Source organism: Balaenoptera borealis, assembly GCF_965194805.1.
Source record: "Balaenoptera borealis genome assembly, chromosome: 21".
NCBI lineage: Eukaryota > Metazoa > Chordata > Mammalia > Artiodactyla > Balaenopteridae > Balaenoptera > Balaenoptera borealis.
The window spans coordinates 15,747,798-15,765,085 of record NC_138880.1 but is presented as its reverse complement, the minus strand read 5'-3'; the positions used below and the strand labels follow the sequence as shown (position 1 = coordinate 15,765,085).

The 17,288-nt window shown below is 50.2% G+C and overlaps 1 protein-coding gene and 1 long non-coding RNA gene across 8 annotated transcripts in view; one reads left to right on the top strand and one right to left on the bottom strand.

The window, feature by feature from the left end:
* Positions 1 to 16,891, bottom strand: part of PRAG1 (PEAK1 related, kinase-activating pseudokinase 1) — a 50,391-nt gene extending 33,500 nt beyond the window's left edge. The window contains exons 1-3 of one of the 4 annotated variants that reach the window (XM_082374922.1): positions 16,742 to 16,891; positions 12,091 to 12,510; positions 8,461 to 10,292 (exon numbers count right to left, since the gene is read on the bottom strand). In XM_082374922.1, the coding sequence (XP_082231048.1) occupies positions 8,461 to 10,292; positions 12,091 to 12,420 (2,162 nt within the window). In that variant the 5' untranslated portion in view covers positions 12,421 to 12,510; positions 16,742 to 16,891. Of the gene's footprint in view, positions 1 to 8,460; positions 10,293 to 12,090; positions 12,594 to 16,741 lie in introns of all 4 variants that reach the window. The other 3 variants (XM_082374921.1, XM_082374923.1, XM_082374924.1) reach the window with 3 other exon arrangements.
* A 118-nt stretch (positions 16,892 to 17,009) lies between these two features.
* The window catches only part of LOC309619669, a 203,674-nt gene continuing 203,395 nt past the window's right edge, over positions 17,010 to 17,288 (top strand). For all 4 annotated transcript variants that reach the window (XR_014239129.1, XR_014239130.1, XR_014239131.1 and 1 more), the window contains exon 1: positions 17,010 to 17,209. This is a non-coding gene — a long non-coding RNA (uncharacterized lncRNA). The remainder of the gene's footprint in view (positions 17,210 to 17,288) is intronic.

The following is a 17,288-nucleotide window of genomic DNA, read 5'->3' as shown; positions in this document are numbered from 1 at the left end:
GATTAAATGACTATCAACATCAAGAAAGTCTCAGACTCTGCACTGTTGGAAGAGTCTCTTTCATTAGCTTTCCCTGCTTTCACAGGAAGTGCAGACCAGTATTTAAGGTAGGCCAAGAAGCTGGATCAAAGGGCTGGATTTAGGATTTACTGCACAGACAATTCCCTGTTTCAAGAGAACACAAATATAGAGAAGGCATTTTGAGAGATTTGAAGGGAGGTCACCAAGTAAACATAACAGATCAGCGAATATTCCTGTCCCGGTTTTCTTCTACTTTCCTACCTAGGGAGATGCGTTTTGTCCTCACGTTGAACATTTTTATTAAAAAGATGGCCTTGGGCTTCCTTGGTGGCGCAGTGGTTAAGAATCCGCCTGCTAATGCAGGGACACGGGTTCGACCCCTGGTCCAGGAAGACCCCACATGCCGCGGAGCAACTAAGCCCGTGCGCCACAACTACTGAGGCTGCGCTCTAGAGCCCGCGAGCCACAGCTACTGAGCCGGCATGCCACAACTACTGAAGCCCACACATCTAGAGCCTGTGCTCCGCAACAAGAGAAGCCACCGCAATGAAGAGTAGCCCCCGCTCGCTGCAACTAGGGAGAAGCCCGCGCACAGCAACGAAGACCCAACGCAGCCAAAAAGAAATAAATTTATTAAAAAAAAAGATGGCCTAACTTACCACGAGTCAAAAAGACTTGGAAAAATTATATGTAACATTAATTATGAAAACAATAATTTGTTTTCAATCTTCAAAATTTAAATTTATATTATAATATTTAATTTCCAATTTCAAACTATTCCTCCAAAAGATTCTGACATACCTCCTGCCCCGACCCCCTTACCCCTCAATCTGGGACACAGAAAGTCAGTGCTATAAGTCAAAGAGGGTGAGGCTAAGTGAAAATTCATTGTTTAACGAGATTTAAGGACTGAAAATGTAAATTTAAGGTCTATAAGGAGAAATAATACTTTAAATATTGGATACTAGACTTAACAGTAACTGTTGTTTACTAAAATAGAGTTCCCAAAATGCATGGAATATTCATAATCACTCATTAAACGTCACAGAATATTCACAGTCACTCATTAAGAGAAAACCAAACATTTTGGCACAACAGTCTGAAATTGAGGCTGTAATCAGAAAGGAAGACCATCTTCTGCAAACTCTTTGCTTTGGGCCATGTGGGCTGGACAGACCACACACCCCTCCCAGGTACGAACTTTTAAATTAGTATACGAAACAGTTATTGACCACCAATGATTTTGCATCACCGATGGTAAATTTTAGATTCTGAAGCTGGATTGGCAAGCAGCTGGCACACATGTCTGCACTCCCCCCTCGTATAACCTGCAGACAGTACTGATGGATGATGGCAAGCTCTCCTGCAGGGTGGGCACGTGGCCTCACTGTTTTCCATGAGGAGCTCCAGACTGGTACTCCAACTGATTGCAGTTGGTGTGGAGGATGCAACATAACTTGTGGTGCAAGAATATGCAGTCACGGGCTTCCCTGGTGGCGCAGTGGTTGAGAATCCGCCTGCCAATGCAGGGGACATGGGTTCGAGCCCTGGTCTGGGAAGATCCCACATGCCGCGGAGCAACTGGGCCTGTGAGCCACAATTACTGAGCCTGCGCATCTGGAGCCTGTGCTCCGCAACAAGAGAGGCCACGATAGTGAGAGGCCCGCGCACCGCGATGAAGAGTGGCCCCCGCTTGCCACAACTAGAGAAAGCCCTCGCACAGAAACGAAGACCAAACACAGCCATAAATAAATAAATAAATAAATAAATAAATAAATAAATAAATAAAAGAATATGCAGTCACAAAACCCTCCTTTTGATCTGCACACATTCATAAGGGTTATTTTAAGTGACCTCCTCACTATGACTGATTTTAAAATTCCAAGGACTCTTCTTCCCTTTCTTCCTGATCTTCAAGGTCTTATTACTAATTAATGTGTCAATTTATCTCAGCTATTCTTGTTTTTATCCAAGGTGGCTGGATTTTCATTCATTTTGACTGTCTACAGAGCTCCTGAAGTCAGGAGCCATTCTGGAGGGTTTCTACAACTCAGGGACATACGGTGCACACACCGCCAATTACGTGCCTAAAACACAAGTTTTAAACTCTAGGAAAAATTTTTATAGCACGTGCATAAATGGGCACGAAATGGCTAAAAACCAAACTGACAGGAGGTCAGGGGGATCATTTGATAGTGACAGATACTAAAATTAACTGGAGAGTAAAATATCTGAGTAAAAAGGGAAGGATTTTTTTAAAGTAGTCTTTAATGTGGAACTTCCCCTTTGCCACCAATGGAGAACACTTGTTTATATAAGTCTGCCTGTTAACAAAGTACAGAGAATAAACTGTCCAGGGCATCAGACAAAAGCTAGTGGAAGCAGGGGATTTTACAGAGCTGTATGGGGACTGCACGAACACCCTTAATACCCAGCATTTTTAGGGATCTGCCCAAAAGCCAATAGAAAGAAATGAGTGATTTTAGCACAGAGGATGAAGACTCTGATCTTAAACTCTGAAAAGTATTAGCTGCAGAAATGGCTGCTGAGGATTCTTTGTAGTTGGTCTATCTACCCTGATAGAGGGAAATGCAAGTCTTTTCATGATCGCCAAACAACAAATTTCTTGCACTACAAATAGAGAAAATTTCTCACCAGTTGGTGAGTTTCACACCTCAAAGGTAGGCTGGCTATTCTAGGAACAAAGTGCCTTTGATCACTTGATGGGCAGAGGGGGCTTGATCATATGACCCATGCTTGTGTTTCCCAACCCACCTCCGAAAGCATGGAAAATCTATTCTCAGAGAAATTAAACCACACCCTAGAATTCCTTGCAATTCATGGGTGGGGAAAAAAAGTCCTTAGGTGATTACTGCCTGAAAGGAACATTCTTGTGGCAAGAGAGGGCTGGGCTCCACACACCTGCTCAGCTTTAAAAAAAAAAAAAAAAAAGTGCAAATGTACAATCGTTGGAGAGTAATTAATCCATGAAAGGATGCATTGTGCCCTCATGGTGTTTGCCCACCTTGAAGCATTAATAATTATTAACCTCAGTTTCTTTAACTCAAGGCGACAATGTTCTATTGAGCAAGGCTGGCCACAGAATTATAATGGGGTGTCCAGTGAAAAATAAGGCCAAGATCTGTAGTTCCCTCTGGCCTTTTTTCCCCCTAATTCAATAATCCTTTATTGAATACCTACTATGTCCCAAGGTATCCTATGGGAAAGTCAAAGAAAAATGTATAAAACATGGTTCCTGTACTCCCAAGAGTTTACAAGCTTTCAGAGAGATATGAATATGAATCCAGTTTAGTTCAAGACACTGTGTTAACTGCCAAAACAGAGGCAAGAAAAGAGCACTGGGGCAATCTGAAACCTGGGTATCAGAAAGATACTTTGATACAAGTATTTAATGATGCTACTTGTTCCTTTTTCAATATTTCTTCATGTGCAAAACATAGAGTTAGGTGCTTTTGGCCATAATGAAATAAACAGGGTATGGCCTCTGCCTACTACTGTCTATTGAATAAAAATTTCTTGAGCATCTACACGTGCCAGGCATCAAACAGGGTATTTTGGAATTACATATGGTTAAGCATGCTTTTCACCTTCAAGGAGCATCTGGATTTTTTTTTTTTTTTAATAAACGGTTAGTATATGCTGTACTATGTGTGATCTTGTATCAGGTCAAAAGACCTTAAAGGAAGGACTATTTTTTCACTACTCCTGGACACCAAGCCGAGCTTACCTTGGCCGTACTGAATAGAACAAGGAATCTGGTGAGCATCCAGCTGCTATGGTAAACAGTCTCATCAAAAGCAACCAAAGCAGGAGTGAACCTTTCATGGTCATTTTGCACATCTGCTGATTTAATTCATACCAACTCAACCCTCAGGGGCCTTAAGGGGCAGAACCCCAGTCACTGGCTTTTTAGCACCTTGCACAAAGTGTAACAGAAAGTAGGCAATTAGTAGATATCTGATGAATAAAATAAAGAATCTCTAATCCCTAACCTTCACCATGGATGCCTGCTCAAAAATGGAGAGAATATTGTAAATATTTCATATATATGAAAATCAGTGATTTTTTAAAAAATTACAGAATAGGAAGATAGGAATCAATTTGATTTCTCCCTGCTTCAGCATCACTAGATGTCCCATGTCAGGTTCTGCCCACAAACTCATGGGAAGAGGCCAACTAGTAATTTCCCCCTGGCATGGAGCAGGATATAAACTTGTATTGTTGATACATGTGCTTTGTTCTGTTTGCCAAACTTTGTGTGTGTGTTGGGGGCGGGCAGTGTGGAGGGCAATTTCTCCCCCTGAAGTATGCCCAGTATTCAGTCTCCCCTGGACCGACTCGACCTCCAGCTGACTTATTTCAGTTTTGTCAAAAAGGCTAAACATGGAGAAGATTCTTGAAGCACATACAGTGCTTTCTAATACAAACTGTGATCTTCAGAATGCCACCCAGAAAAACCCGTTGTACATGAAGACTGTGGGATTTCTTAGTAAATTGTTGCCATCCCATTGTAATCCACTACAGTAGAAAGTGCTTCAAGAATAAAGCATTTGGAGGTTTCATCAGATTGGATATGGGGTCTGGAGACAATGACCCGTCTCACTCATCTGACTCCCATCCTCAAGGTCATGCTAAGAGATCATGTGATTGAGAGACCACACAATGAAGTCGTTTTGGTTCCTCTGGATAGCAACGTGGCCACTTCTGTGTGCCGAAAAGACCTCCATCTTTGACACCATCACCACCTGTCTGCTGAGAAGCCATGTGGGAGGGAGGGAGGGAGGGGAATAAGGAATGAATGAAAGTCCAGGACAGACTCAGTCTCTGCCCCCAGAATCCCTGCAGAGGAGGAGGAGAACTTAGTAGTATTGGGTTAAAATTACAATAAGCATGAGTGGTAGCTTTAAAACAAAGTCGTCCCTCACTTTCTTGGGGAAACGTTTCTTTCTTTTGATTAGTCTCACCTGGGGCCAGAGCATTTGGAAACTAAAACCCTATAAACCTGTCTTATTTCTCAGTCACCTGTTGTCCTCTAATTCCACCTCTGAGTTCAGGTCTACCAGCCTAATTTGGGGTTTCTTTGTGAAATGCCTGTTCTGCACTAATCAGATGATTTTCCCTCAACTGACCTTGTCGTTCAAAAGCCATAAGTCATTTAAAACGCAGTTTGCATCCACAAGGAAATAAAAGGCAGAAATAAATTTGATTTTTTCGCATCTTAATTACTCCCCCAGGCACTGGATGCTCTCATTAAACTGCCTTAAGTCTTGAACGTGACATTTAAACTAAGAAGTCCACACTTCTTTCCTGCAGGTTTTCGTTTTCTAACCAGCAGTATTTGTTGACCCTCACCTTCCAACTCTGCTCTAAATTGGAGCAGGGGTGACCCAGAGACTCAGTGGGGTCAGTCAGTCTGAGTAGGTGTGAGCTTGTACAGGTAGGAGGTTGCCTTGGCAGCAGCAGGTAAAGAAGGACCCAGGACCCTTACCTGCCCGGGAGGAGGGCTGGGCATATACTTAAACACCTCTAAATGGATTTCAGGCATTAAATGAGTATTGAGAGCCTTCGTCCTACATGGCATTACAGCAAGAGTTTTCTCAGGAACCCTAATGGGAGTTTACAGAGGATGATATCTCAAACAGACAGATAAGCTACTGCCAACCATTCAAAACAAGACCACAGGAAAGCCAAGCCACTCTCAACATCTACTTTTTTCTTCCCTCCAAGTGAGTCAGTTTTGTAAAACAGGACCGTAGGAAAGCCAGCAAATGATTCTTTGTTCTTCCATAATGGCCCAAGAAAGCAGGTGGATCTGCTTAAGTAAGTGTTAGTAAAAAGTAACACCACCTTGCATGCAGCAGCCCCCTTCTCTAGAGCTGTGCGTGTACATAATACACATCGTGACAGCTGTTATCTTTGTTCACAGGTGAGGTTGATCCTTAGAAACAGGACCCACTGAACAGATGACCCATGTGAAGAAATTAAGTTAACCTGGGATGTCTCTCAAAGACCTTCCAGCATTTTTCCATCTTGGAAAACTGACATCAGCCTGCAATAGTCACCAATGTGGTGCTGGTATCGGTACTGGATCAACTGTGGGCTGCACTCTCATCAATACTCTGATGTGCCATTACGTGGCTAGGTTTGAAGGCTGTGGGTTCCTGACACCCTCCTCAAAGGAATTCAGTACGTACAGTACCGAGTTCCAGAAAAAGAAGTCAATTTATGGTCCTGAGCCTGCCCTCTTATCTCCTCATGGGAGAGATGTGATGATTCAAAAGAGAATGTTGGTAATGCTTGAAAAATCTTCCTCAAATGAATATATATATACTAGTTTGATTTATTTTAAATGGTACCAGATGCTCTTTTCTTTTTTCTGTGTTCCCTTACGCTAATTTTATTTCTTAGATTTTTCTCCCCAAAGTTCTGAAAATAAAAACTTTTTTTTAAGAGCTGGCACCTAGAACCTCTGAGATTCCCACCTGGTTTAAGTTGTATATAATCCAATGGTTTTGTCATAACAAACTGGCCCCCAAACTTGATCTCAGTCAACCCAGATGCTAATGAACATTCTACCTGAGTCACACTGTTACAGTGGGTGACCGGGGTTTCTCCAAACCCTATGATTCTCACCCAAGAAAGTTTTAGTTCCTTCTCCAAGGCTCAGGTGGTGTTCCTGGGATCGGCCAGGCCCGTTCCTACAGGGTGTGTCCCTGCCACTGTCGACAGCTTGGGGCGGCTTTTGCCTACATAACTAATCTCTGCATTGGATTCTGCTCATCTCACTTAAGCCTTTCAACAACAGGGTGCTACAAATGTGTTGTTATTATTAGCCCATTTAGGACAATAACTTGGAGGCTCGTTCACAGCGAGTGGCTTGCGCAAGATCACTTAACCTGTAGGTGAGACAGCCACAGCATGAACTCGATTTTCTGACTCCAAAGCCTGTGCTTTCCACCAACCTTCCCAGGCCTGAGGCAGACAGATACAATGCCCACGTTTTACTCGCACGCCCTGCCTACTCCCTAAGCCGGCTGATGTGCCCTAGGTGTTTGGAAGTACAGACTTTGCAAGCAGACTGCCAAGTATGGCCGTGTGACCTTGGCAGGTTACTCAGCTCTTCCTATCTCTGTTTCGTCATCTGTAAATGGTAATTCCTACTTCCCAGAGCTGTTCTGAGCATCAAATGAGTTAATATGTCTAAGTCTCTTAGCTCCCTGCCTGGCCCATAGTAAGTGCCACATAAATGGGAGCTCTTCTGAGCTGCCTCATTCATTTAGGGAGTGAAAACTGTAGCCCAAGAGTCTGCGGTCACCCGAGGATCTGGAGGATGGCTGTCTACTCCGCATAGCAGGCGCCCAACTCAATACCAGAACAAAGTAGTGGTCCCAGAAAAAGCCCATGGTAGAACGCATCACAGCCCGTGATGCTTTGATGTTCAAAGTCAAGTGTCACAGCCACTTCCCCCTGCGGTCAGTTCCCTGCTTCTGACATAAACCTGGAGGCACATGAGCTGAAACAGAACCAACAGAGATGACCCGACTGAAGAAAAGTCTGTTCGGAAAGGCTGTCAGCTTTTGAAAAACAGCAGGTTGTTCCTTTCCCGGATAGGAATCAGTTTTGCTCTAATAGAGGGCCATTTTTACCCCCCAGAATTTGAATTCCATGCACAACTCAATACCTTAAAAAAGGCATTTATTTTTCTCGGGCCTTTGAGAGGGACTTTAAACTGGACTTTAAACTCGGGCCTTTGAGAGCAGTGAAGCAGTGGAGAAAGCTGTGAGTTTCAGCATGCTACCATGACACTATATATATATATATATATATTTTTTTTTTTTTTTTTTTTTTTTTTTTCTTTAAAAACCCACATCTGAGGGTTCCAAACCATGTGCAGCACCTCCTACTATTCTGCTTTTGGCTCCAAAGCCTAATCGCCATCATGGTCACAATTTAGGAGCCCTTGCTCCTTGGCCTCCCCATCTCTGCCTTTTGAGATTCTGTAGCAAAGCCTCCTGGAGCCTTCTTTTCCATGTTTAAATAAATGGGGAATTTCAGGATTTGGGGGGAAAAGCCTGCTGAAGACACTTCAGAGGGATGGAGAGAAAAAAAGAGTACCAGATTATAAGAGGACGGGCACCAGGAAAGAGCGACAGCTTGGCAGTGCTTCTTGGAAAGTTGCCTTCCGAATAGCCAATCACAAGCAGGGCACTGCTTGTAGGTTTGTGTGCTGAGCACCAAGTCACAGAAATTTCCACAAAGGCACAAGGGCCTTTGGGCCGACACTGGTGCCTGGAGTTAGGACTCTGAGCCTGGGCCTGATGGCTTCGGTACAGGTGGCAAAGACCAAGGTTTCTGGAAGAGGCCTCGGTCCTGCCAGACGAGCCCCGGAGTCACGCACACACACACAACTGTACTCACCGTGACTTTGGAGGCGGCGGGGGAGGCGAGAATGCCTCGATCCCACTTTTGTCCTTGGGGAACTCAAAGGCAAACGAGGCCGATTTGCTCATCCCGGTCCCGGCTTTGCTCTTCTGCCCAGAGGAGCCGTCTGTGGGGCGGAGGCGGTGCCAGGTGGAGGAGCTGCATGGGTCCGCGGGGCCATTGTCCGCCTCCCCCCCCCAGCTTTGACTCAGCAAGTCCTGCTCCACCTCCTCCTCTTCCTCTATCCGGCACTGGCGGCTCCAGGCGCCGGTCTGGTACCGGGGCCGCCTCTGGTCCAAGGCTGACGCAGCAGTGGCAGGCGGAGGGCCCCTGGCAGAGTCGCTGGCAGGGACACCGTTGGCCCGGCAGGAGGAAGCAGGGTCAGCGGGGCCCCTGGATGGAGGCTGGGGCCCAGTGACACCCGAGTTGCCTTCGCTGAGGTTGGACTTGGGGGAGGCCGATAGGGACACTGGGGACCCTCCGGGGCTACTCTTGGACAGCTTGGGAGGGATGGCAGGCCTCCCCTTGGGCGTGCTCTCACTGGCACCGTGATGGCGGCTCTCCCTAGAGCTGAGCCCCTGCCCAGCCGAAGGATCCCCTTCGCCTGCCTCAGGGGCCTGGCTCAGGGGCCCGCGAGGCCACTGCACCCCCACCGAGGAGTCGGGGCTGCTCAGGTAGATTGTCCGGTGGTCTTCTTCTGGGTGGGCCGCCATGACTGTGATGGTGGCCGCCACCTGGGGGGCCACCTCTGGGCCTTCCCTGTCCTGGCCCCAGCCAGACGCTGTTTTCTGAGCCCAGGTGTTAGCCATCCTCACCTGGCCCTGGCCCTGGGCAGCTGCCGCCTGTTCTGCCTTGGCCTGTGGCCTGGAAGGCACTGGAACAGCCTTCTTCCTCTTGGTGCTCTCAGCATAGATGGGTTCAGGCTGTGCGGTCTCCCCGGGGTGGGCTGGGGCATGGGGCTCCCCAGTCAGCCCCAGGCACCTGCTGGAGGCCACCCCGTGGCAGCCAGAGTCCTGAGGCTTCCCCAGCCCAGGTGCCTTCATGAGGGAGCAGTAATCGCTCTCGTGCTGGGGGACCAAGGGGCTGCTGGCGCGGCTACTGGCACTCCCACAGGAGAGGCCATCCGAGGAGCTGGCGGCCTCTGAGGTGAGGGACTGCTTCTTGGGGCCCAGGCGGGGTGGGTTCTCTGTCGGGCCCTGGCTGCGGCACTCCCTGGGGACGCTCAAAGCCCGCCTCTCCTCCTCGGTTGGCTTCGCGCACACCCCCTGCTCCCAGCAGGCCGGCGAGCAGTCCCCGCAGCCCTGTCTGCGCCCAGGGTCCGCGGCCTGTGAGGCGTCCTGACCACCTGGGCCCCCAGGGCAGCAGTCCAGGATGGAGCAGTATTCTCCCCCTTCGCTGTCCCCCGAGGGCGAGCACCTCTGATCGCTGTCATCCTCCGAGGGCAGGGATTCCCGCAGGGGCAGTGCAGAGGGGTAGGGCCTGGGGCCCTTGTGGCAGCCAGATGTCATCTCAGCAAAGGCAGCCAGTTTCTGGCGGAAGCTCTCCTGAGGGGAGGTCAGCTCTTGGTAGGGAATCGTGGGTTTATCTTCCCGTCCAAGCTTCTCATCGGGGAAGCTCACTGGGTGGAAGGCGACACTCCGTTCCCCCCGGGGCTCTAGGCTGTGCAGGCCAACCATGGCGTAGGCAGGGGGGCAGCGAGGGTGCCCCCCGTCTGCCGGGGCCAAGGGCCCAGCAGGCTTCTGGACGCCTCGGAAGCTGCCCAGGTAGACTACTGGCACATCTTCCTGCTTCGGGAGGGGGAGCTTGCCGGGGGCTCGTCTCCAGATGACCTACACAGCCCCAAGGTTAAAAGACTTACATTAGACCTTGTCAGAGAAAAAAGGAAGAGAGAGAAGGTGAGAGGGCAGGGCCATGACACTGTAAACTGTCTTCCGAGCCACCGTGAAGCAGGCGGGCAGCGCGCCTACCCTCTGACCTCCCCACAGCCTTCTCGTCATCGCTGGGGCCCCGTGGAGCCACTGGGCTTCCCATACACTGCACTCCTCACCCCTGTCTGTAATTCTTTTGGCTTAGGTCCGTGAGGCAGGGGGAAAAAAATGCTAAAGAAGAACGTTTTGCCTTCTCCCTCGAAAACTGCTGGAGGAGGTAAGTTCTCCCAAGGGCTTTGAAGTAGAGTTTGGGGTTTTGTTTAATTTTTGCTTTGTGTTCATTAGTCTTTTGATAACAGTGTCACAGCACAAAGAAAATAAAGTGATAAAGCTTTTAAAAACACTTTGGGCGGGTGGTGGGGTCAGAGGGCAGCAGGGTGAGGGGTGGCTTCCGAGCTGGGTCCCGGCTCCCTTGCTTCGCTGTGAGCCGTGCTCTTTCTCCCAGTTACAGGCAGTGACCTCAGCCGAGGCTGCCTAAGTGGCTGGACTAGTCCAGCTAGAGAGAGCGACGTGGGGTGGCCATTCCCATCACTGAAATCACTGTCCCCTCCTCCTTCCCCTCTAGTCTCCCTTATCCCCACTTTTAAAGCAGCCTCAAGGCAGGGTCTGCCTCTGGCTCCCGTCCAAGATGATTCAGAACAGAAAGAGTCCCTGGTTTACATCTGTGAAGGTCAAAGGTATCGAGAAAGGCCTGGGGAATGGGTGTAACCAGCTTCTGCAAAATGGAGCGGCTTTGAAGGGGACAGAAAGCTGAATGCAGCCCCAGGAGATGGCTCACCTCAGTCAAGCCTCCCTTGATTTAAAACTGACCTCTGATTTCACATAAGCTCACACGCCCTTCCTGACCCACTCACGATGATAGTTTAAGGAAAACTAGAACGGGCAAAGAGGTCAAACAGGTCACAAGCAGTTCTTAGAATATGCCCTAGAAATGCAGATTCCCAGAAGACATGTCTAGAGGTAGCAAGCTACATGTGCCCTTTAAATAATTCCACCTTGGTCAGGGTCACCTGGGGGATGAGCGGAAAGGTCTAATCTCTAAGGATGTAATTGTCTTTAGTAATCCTAGATCAAAGCTGGAAAAACACAAGCTTCCAAATTGGAAACATGAACACTGGCTGGGAATTGGATGACATTACGGAATTACTGCTGACATTTTTAAGTCTGATCATGATATTTTGTATAAAGACTTTATTTTTTAAAGAGGTACTGACGTGATGCAGTATGTGGGGTTTGCTTTAAAACCCCAGGTGGGGAAGGGAGGGTCGGGGCAGGGGTAGAGATGGAACAAGATTGGTCATGAGTTGGTGATTGTTCAAGCTCATGCGGCAGGGTGGTGGATGCATGGGATTCGTTAAGCAATTCTTACTACTTTTGTATATATTTAAAATGATCCATTAAATAAAAAAAAATTTTTTTTAACTTTTTAGAAAAAGCTTCATTCTGGTGTGCCCTGATACAGTCTTCAAACAAACTTGGGGGGACTGCATTGATGGTTCTCAGCCTAAAGGGACAGAGAGAAAGGAGGGCAGAGAGAAAAGAGAGGGCGGTAGTCGGGAAGGAGCGGTTTTGGGGCGAGCCAACAGGAAGCCACCCTGCAGGAGTCCTGCTGGGACAGCCCTCCTTGGCTGCCCGCCAGTCACCGGTGTTACAACAGGAGCAGCCTCGTAAAAATACCACGGGGCTGAGTCAGCCTCACCTGCGCGACGTCGGCACTCACGCCAGCCTCTGTCCACCCATCGGAGGCTTCGGAGCTCATCATGGTGGGCTTCACGGCAATGGTGGGCTTGGAGTAGGGTGAGCTGCTCAGGCCTTCATCTTCCGGGCGGCCGCTCTCGGGCCTGGAGGGCAGGCGAGGCGGAGGGGGCAGGCTGCCGGCTCGGGGCTGGGGGCGGCCAGGTGCCAGCTGGTGGTCGGTGCGCAGGCAGAAGCAGTTTTTGCAGGACCCGGGCTTCCAGATGTGCTCCACAAAGTCGCTGCACGCAGACATTTTCGGGCGCTCGGGGTTCACTGGGATGGTCTGGTGCATCTTGAGCAGCGGGCGGGGTGCTGGTTCATCTTGCGCCTCGCTCCCTGGCGTGGTCTCAGGGGAGGCGGATGGGGCTCACAGGGCGGCTTCCTGGAAAGGCAGAACACTTGCCTCATCAGAGCTCTCCCCTGCCAGAGGACGGGGGCATGATCAATTTGAGTCTGACGATGTGACTGGGGAGCAGAGGGGGGAGCAGGGGGAAAGGAGGAGAAAGAGGTAAAGATGAATATTCTATTTATTCTGAGGCCCTCACCCATTTGTCATGAGGCTCTTAATCCCTTTCTAGTGGTGTGGCCTTAGAAAAACCGTAAAAGCTAAACACAGCTCTGTTGCATGAGTAGAGAGTGTAAAAGACACTTCAGTCCCCTAAACTCCTGAGCGCTTGGAGGTTTGGGGGCAGTTAACGCGAAGAAATCACACAGGGCTGGTGATGAGAACCTTGTGGCTGACCCGTGCCTCCCCTGCTGCTAGGGGTCTCGAGCATGGGACTCTGCCCCAGAGAAACAAGAACTACCAAGTAGGACAGCAGATAAAAATCGTGGCTTCTGGAAGATAAGCCACAATTTTTAACCAAGAACGATGTGTGTGGGAAGGCAGGCCCGGGCTCTGAAATCAGCACTGTAACCCATACTTATGAGGATATGGAGACAGAAGTGGTGAGCAAGGGGGGAGGTGGGGTGCCGGCCTGACCCCCAGGGACCTTTGTCGGGAGGTCTGGCATCTTGGGAATTCGCCCTCCCCGGCCCCCCTTTCTCAGTATGCCTCATTCAATCCAGGGCTCAGTGAGATCAATACAGCCAGAGCTGCAGGGCCAGGGGGAAACCGCAAGAGAGATTCATGGTTACAGCAGCCCTGTGGTCTAGGGCTGGTTAGGCTACAACAGAAGGAAGAGATGATCACAGTTATTTTCCCTACGAGGTCCCTGAAGGGGAGGCAGTGAGCTTGCTGAAAGAGTTTGTTGCCTCTGACAGTAAAAACTGAAGGCTGAGAGTTTGCACCATAGAATTCACTCAGTAAATTCACCATTGAGGGGGAACTCGAAGGGTTGCAGATTTTAACCAGTTAACCTGAATAACATCCATCAGGTAGCTGTCATCCCCATTTTACAGATGGGAAAAGAACGGTAGCGACATCAACTAAGACCTGGCCACAGACACAGAGAGTTCGGGGGTTCTAGAAAAAGAAGCTAACTTTGCTGGCAGCGCCTCATTATCACCTCACTCATCACCGCATTCATTACACTGAGTTGCTCGCCATTATCTGTTTGCTGCTTTTGCTCTTCTTTCCTCATTTAAATGAACTGACTTCCTCAAAAGGAGAGCGTTCAGGAGAAAATCGTCCTGAAGAATCTACAGTGAACGTGCTCTCATTAAACAGGGAGGGTTTGGCCCTGGGATCTGCTTTCCACTTTCCTCCCGTGAGAGCTGGCTCTGAGGTTGATGCTCTCCATACCGTCAACAGGACTAACCAGGTGGAATAAGCCAGGAGCCCCAAAGATCATTCCAGAATCTCTGTGGGAAGAGCTCTCTTTCTGGTCTCCCACACTCACAGAGAAGGGTGCTTATTCAACAAGAGCTGAAGCTGAATTAGCCCCTTTTCCTCCAAAGTTAACCAGGAAGCCCACTGCATCATCTTTAAGCTAAATGAACTCTCTGAAATAAAAGACAAGTATTTGTCTTTTAGTTTGTGACCGTTGTTAGGATTTATGCATCAAGATGATTGCAAGTTGGGTTCTCCTCCTCCTGCTACACCCAAGTAGCAGGTTCATTCCCTGCCAAGTTCCCAGAAGAGGTCACTAAGCTTCAACAAGCAGAGGAGAGCAAGGATTTTTCTTTCTCCTACAATCCCAGGCCACGGAGAGCTCTAGGCTCTGCTGCTAGATGGTGGAAAGAGGAAAAAGTGGAGGAGGTGTTTTGGTGTTCAGTAAGGCAAATCTCCATACCCCTGCCCCGAGGTGAGGACAAGGTCCGTTCCTGGCCCCCCTCTTCTACTGCAGGCAGAGGCTCCCACGCCCCAGGTGGGATGGAGGGAGAGAGCTTGGGAATCGGTTCTGTGTGGGCTCGTCTCCTTCCTGCAGCTCCTCACAGGGCTGGGCTATCTGAGCACGGGGGGCATCCTACAGATTCGCAAAGAAGCCGCTTGGGGTAGCCACGCCTCATTTCCTGCTCAACAGGCAAATGACCCACACTTGTCATGGTTGCTTGGTGCCGGAGGTTCCCCTCCTGTGCCACAGATGGCCCACTCCAGCCCTGGGACTTTTGGTAGGCTCTGGATTACCAACGTTCGGGAAGCTTCCAGAACTCCTCACCAGTTCAAGAGCACTCTCCTTGCTCCCATCCTCAGCTCTGAAATTCTCTGTGAGAATTTCAGTTGTACTCGGTGAGTACAACTTCTACCACACAACTGCTCAGAGACTGGAGAGGTTTTTCAGGAAAAAAGAATGAAGACGAGAACAGAATAAAGCCCTGGGCTCCTCACCATCGCTGACTCACTACACATCCTGTTAAAACTGGTTTCTCAGTCACAGCAAACAGAATCTATCACTACATCAAGCCAGAAAGGATTCTCTCTGTCTAGAGAGGTTCTGTGCTTGGAATTATATCCAATTTGTTTTAAGTAAAAGATCGTGGAAAACTCAAGTGGCACTCACAAAGCAGGAGCCCTGCCTGCCTGCCGGTGCCAGCTCTCCACAGCCTGGGAATGGCACCTTTCCAGCCCACATTCCTTGCCTCCGAGGGGAGGTAGCCCCCAGAATTATGCAAATTCCTCCATTTCAGTGGGAGGCAGCGGTGTAAGATTAGAAAAAGATCTCAGCATTCTTTCTGATCCAAGTCATGATAAAATATCTTTGCCTCTGCAAACTTCTGCACCAGATTTGTGGCTAAAATGTGCAAGACCGAAGCTGTCAGACACACACCCACCCCACTGGAAAAAGAACCCGAAGAATGGTGATGAGATCCATAAAATGAAATCTTTGGGCTCCAAATGCCCCTCATACTTGCATCGAAAGTTGCTCACACCTTACCCTGAAGTGACAGAATTCCAGAAAATATTCCCCTAAAAAAATTATCTATATTACAATTAAATGAATGCAACACCAGAAAAGAGAACTATTTATGCAAGTGTTTGTCTGGATTTCAACACTCCATTGACAGAGGTTGCCCCGGCAGAAAGGAGAAAGTGACAGCCTTACCTCCCCCCTCCCCCCCCACACACAGAGGGTAAGTCATGATATTCACTCAACTTTTAATTTTCTTTTTTCCTTCTCCAGTGCAGTGTAATCTAATCTTAGCAGTAGGAATGTGGTTTCTGTGGGTTAGACCCATTAGTCTAAACCAGTAAGGAAGATACCCGCGTTCCACAAGACCCCATGCTGATAGCGAAATAACCGCACAATTTCCCAGTGCTTCCTGTCAAATTTCCGGCTCAAAAAGGGAAGGGGTTGTTAAGGACAGTTCAGGCCAATGATCTATAGGGCCTTCCCAACCTGACTCTGGGCTGGACGCCTTGCAAAACTCCTCCCTCCTAGACCTTTGGGCTTTGCTATCGGCTCTGCAAAGCCATGTGCTTGCTGGCTGAGCTTCACCTGAGAGAAATATACAGAGCCGGCCCTGCCTCCATTCTCAGTGGAGAGGTTCTATTTTCTAAGTGTGTGTGTGTGTGTGTGTGTGTGTGTGTGTATGGCTGGGGAAGCGGTAGCACAAGCAAAGGTTAACAACGTGCCCACAGTAGCCTTTCAGAGGGCTCTGCCACGGCTCAAGAAGAAGGCATCGTCTCGTTCCCCTTGAAGACCCCCAGGCTGGCATCCAACTCGGGGCTGCCTAAGAGGCAACTACTAACTTGGGGCCCCAAAGCATCACCCCCGGGGGCCTGGTCCGAGGCGCGCGGGCGGTCTCTCCCTCTCTGCTCCTTTGACAATCCTGCGGCCGCGGAAAGGCAGTCTCCACAATAGCAATCCCCAAAGCGCTCCGGTCTCCTGCCCCAAACCCAGCAGCCAGACCAGTGAGACCGGCAGAACAGTCGGTTCCCTTGCCGGAACTCGGAGGAAAGTTTCCCCGTTCGAAAGAGCGCGATTCTCGAATGAATCGAAAACACCCCTCCGGCTCCCCGGTCCTCCGGGATCGGCGCCTCCACCTCGGGCGCAACCCGGGGCGCACGCGGTCCGGACGCTCCACCCTCCCCCAGCGGCCGCCTGTCACCCCGGGGGACGCCGACTGGGGTCGCCCGCTCGGTAACCGCCGCGCTCCCCCGGAGCTTCCCTCTGCGGCCACGTTTGCCAAACAAAAAGAGGCAGGCTTTGGAGAAGGCGCCGCGGGCTCACCTCGGGGCCGCGCTCCCCCGGCCTCGCCGCTGGTCTCCGAGCCGCCAGCCGCCCCGCCGGGCGCCTCGGAGCATTGTTTGGAGAGTGTGTGCGCGCGGTGCGTGCCCGGCCGCGGGCGGTGTCGTCTGCCTGGGCCCGGCGGCCGGGTGGCAGCTGCGAGCGCGGCTCCGCCCCCTCCGCCTCCGGTGGCACCGCCCGCCCAGCCCCAGCCGCACCTCCGGAGTCCTTGCCGCCGCCCCACGCCCCCCGCCGACGGGCGCGCTCCCTGGCCCCTGATTCCTCCCGGAGATCCACGCCCCGCCCCTCCCTCACGCTCCCGACGGAGGCTCCGCCCCCAGCCCGAGACTTGGAGGCGTCCGACCCCTGAGCGAGCGCCCGTTTGCACCCCTCTCCAAGGAGGGCCCGCGGGGTTCTGCAGGGGCGAGTTTCGGTGTCTAAAGCCTTCCTTTTCCCATGATGTGCGCATAGGTATGTAGTTGTCTTGCGTTCCTTCATCCTGCCTGCTCTGCGAGACCCTGAGAGGACCAGAGAGGCGTGGAGGGTACAG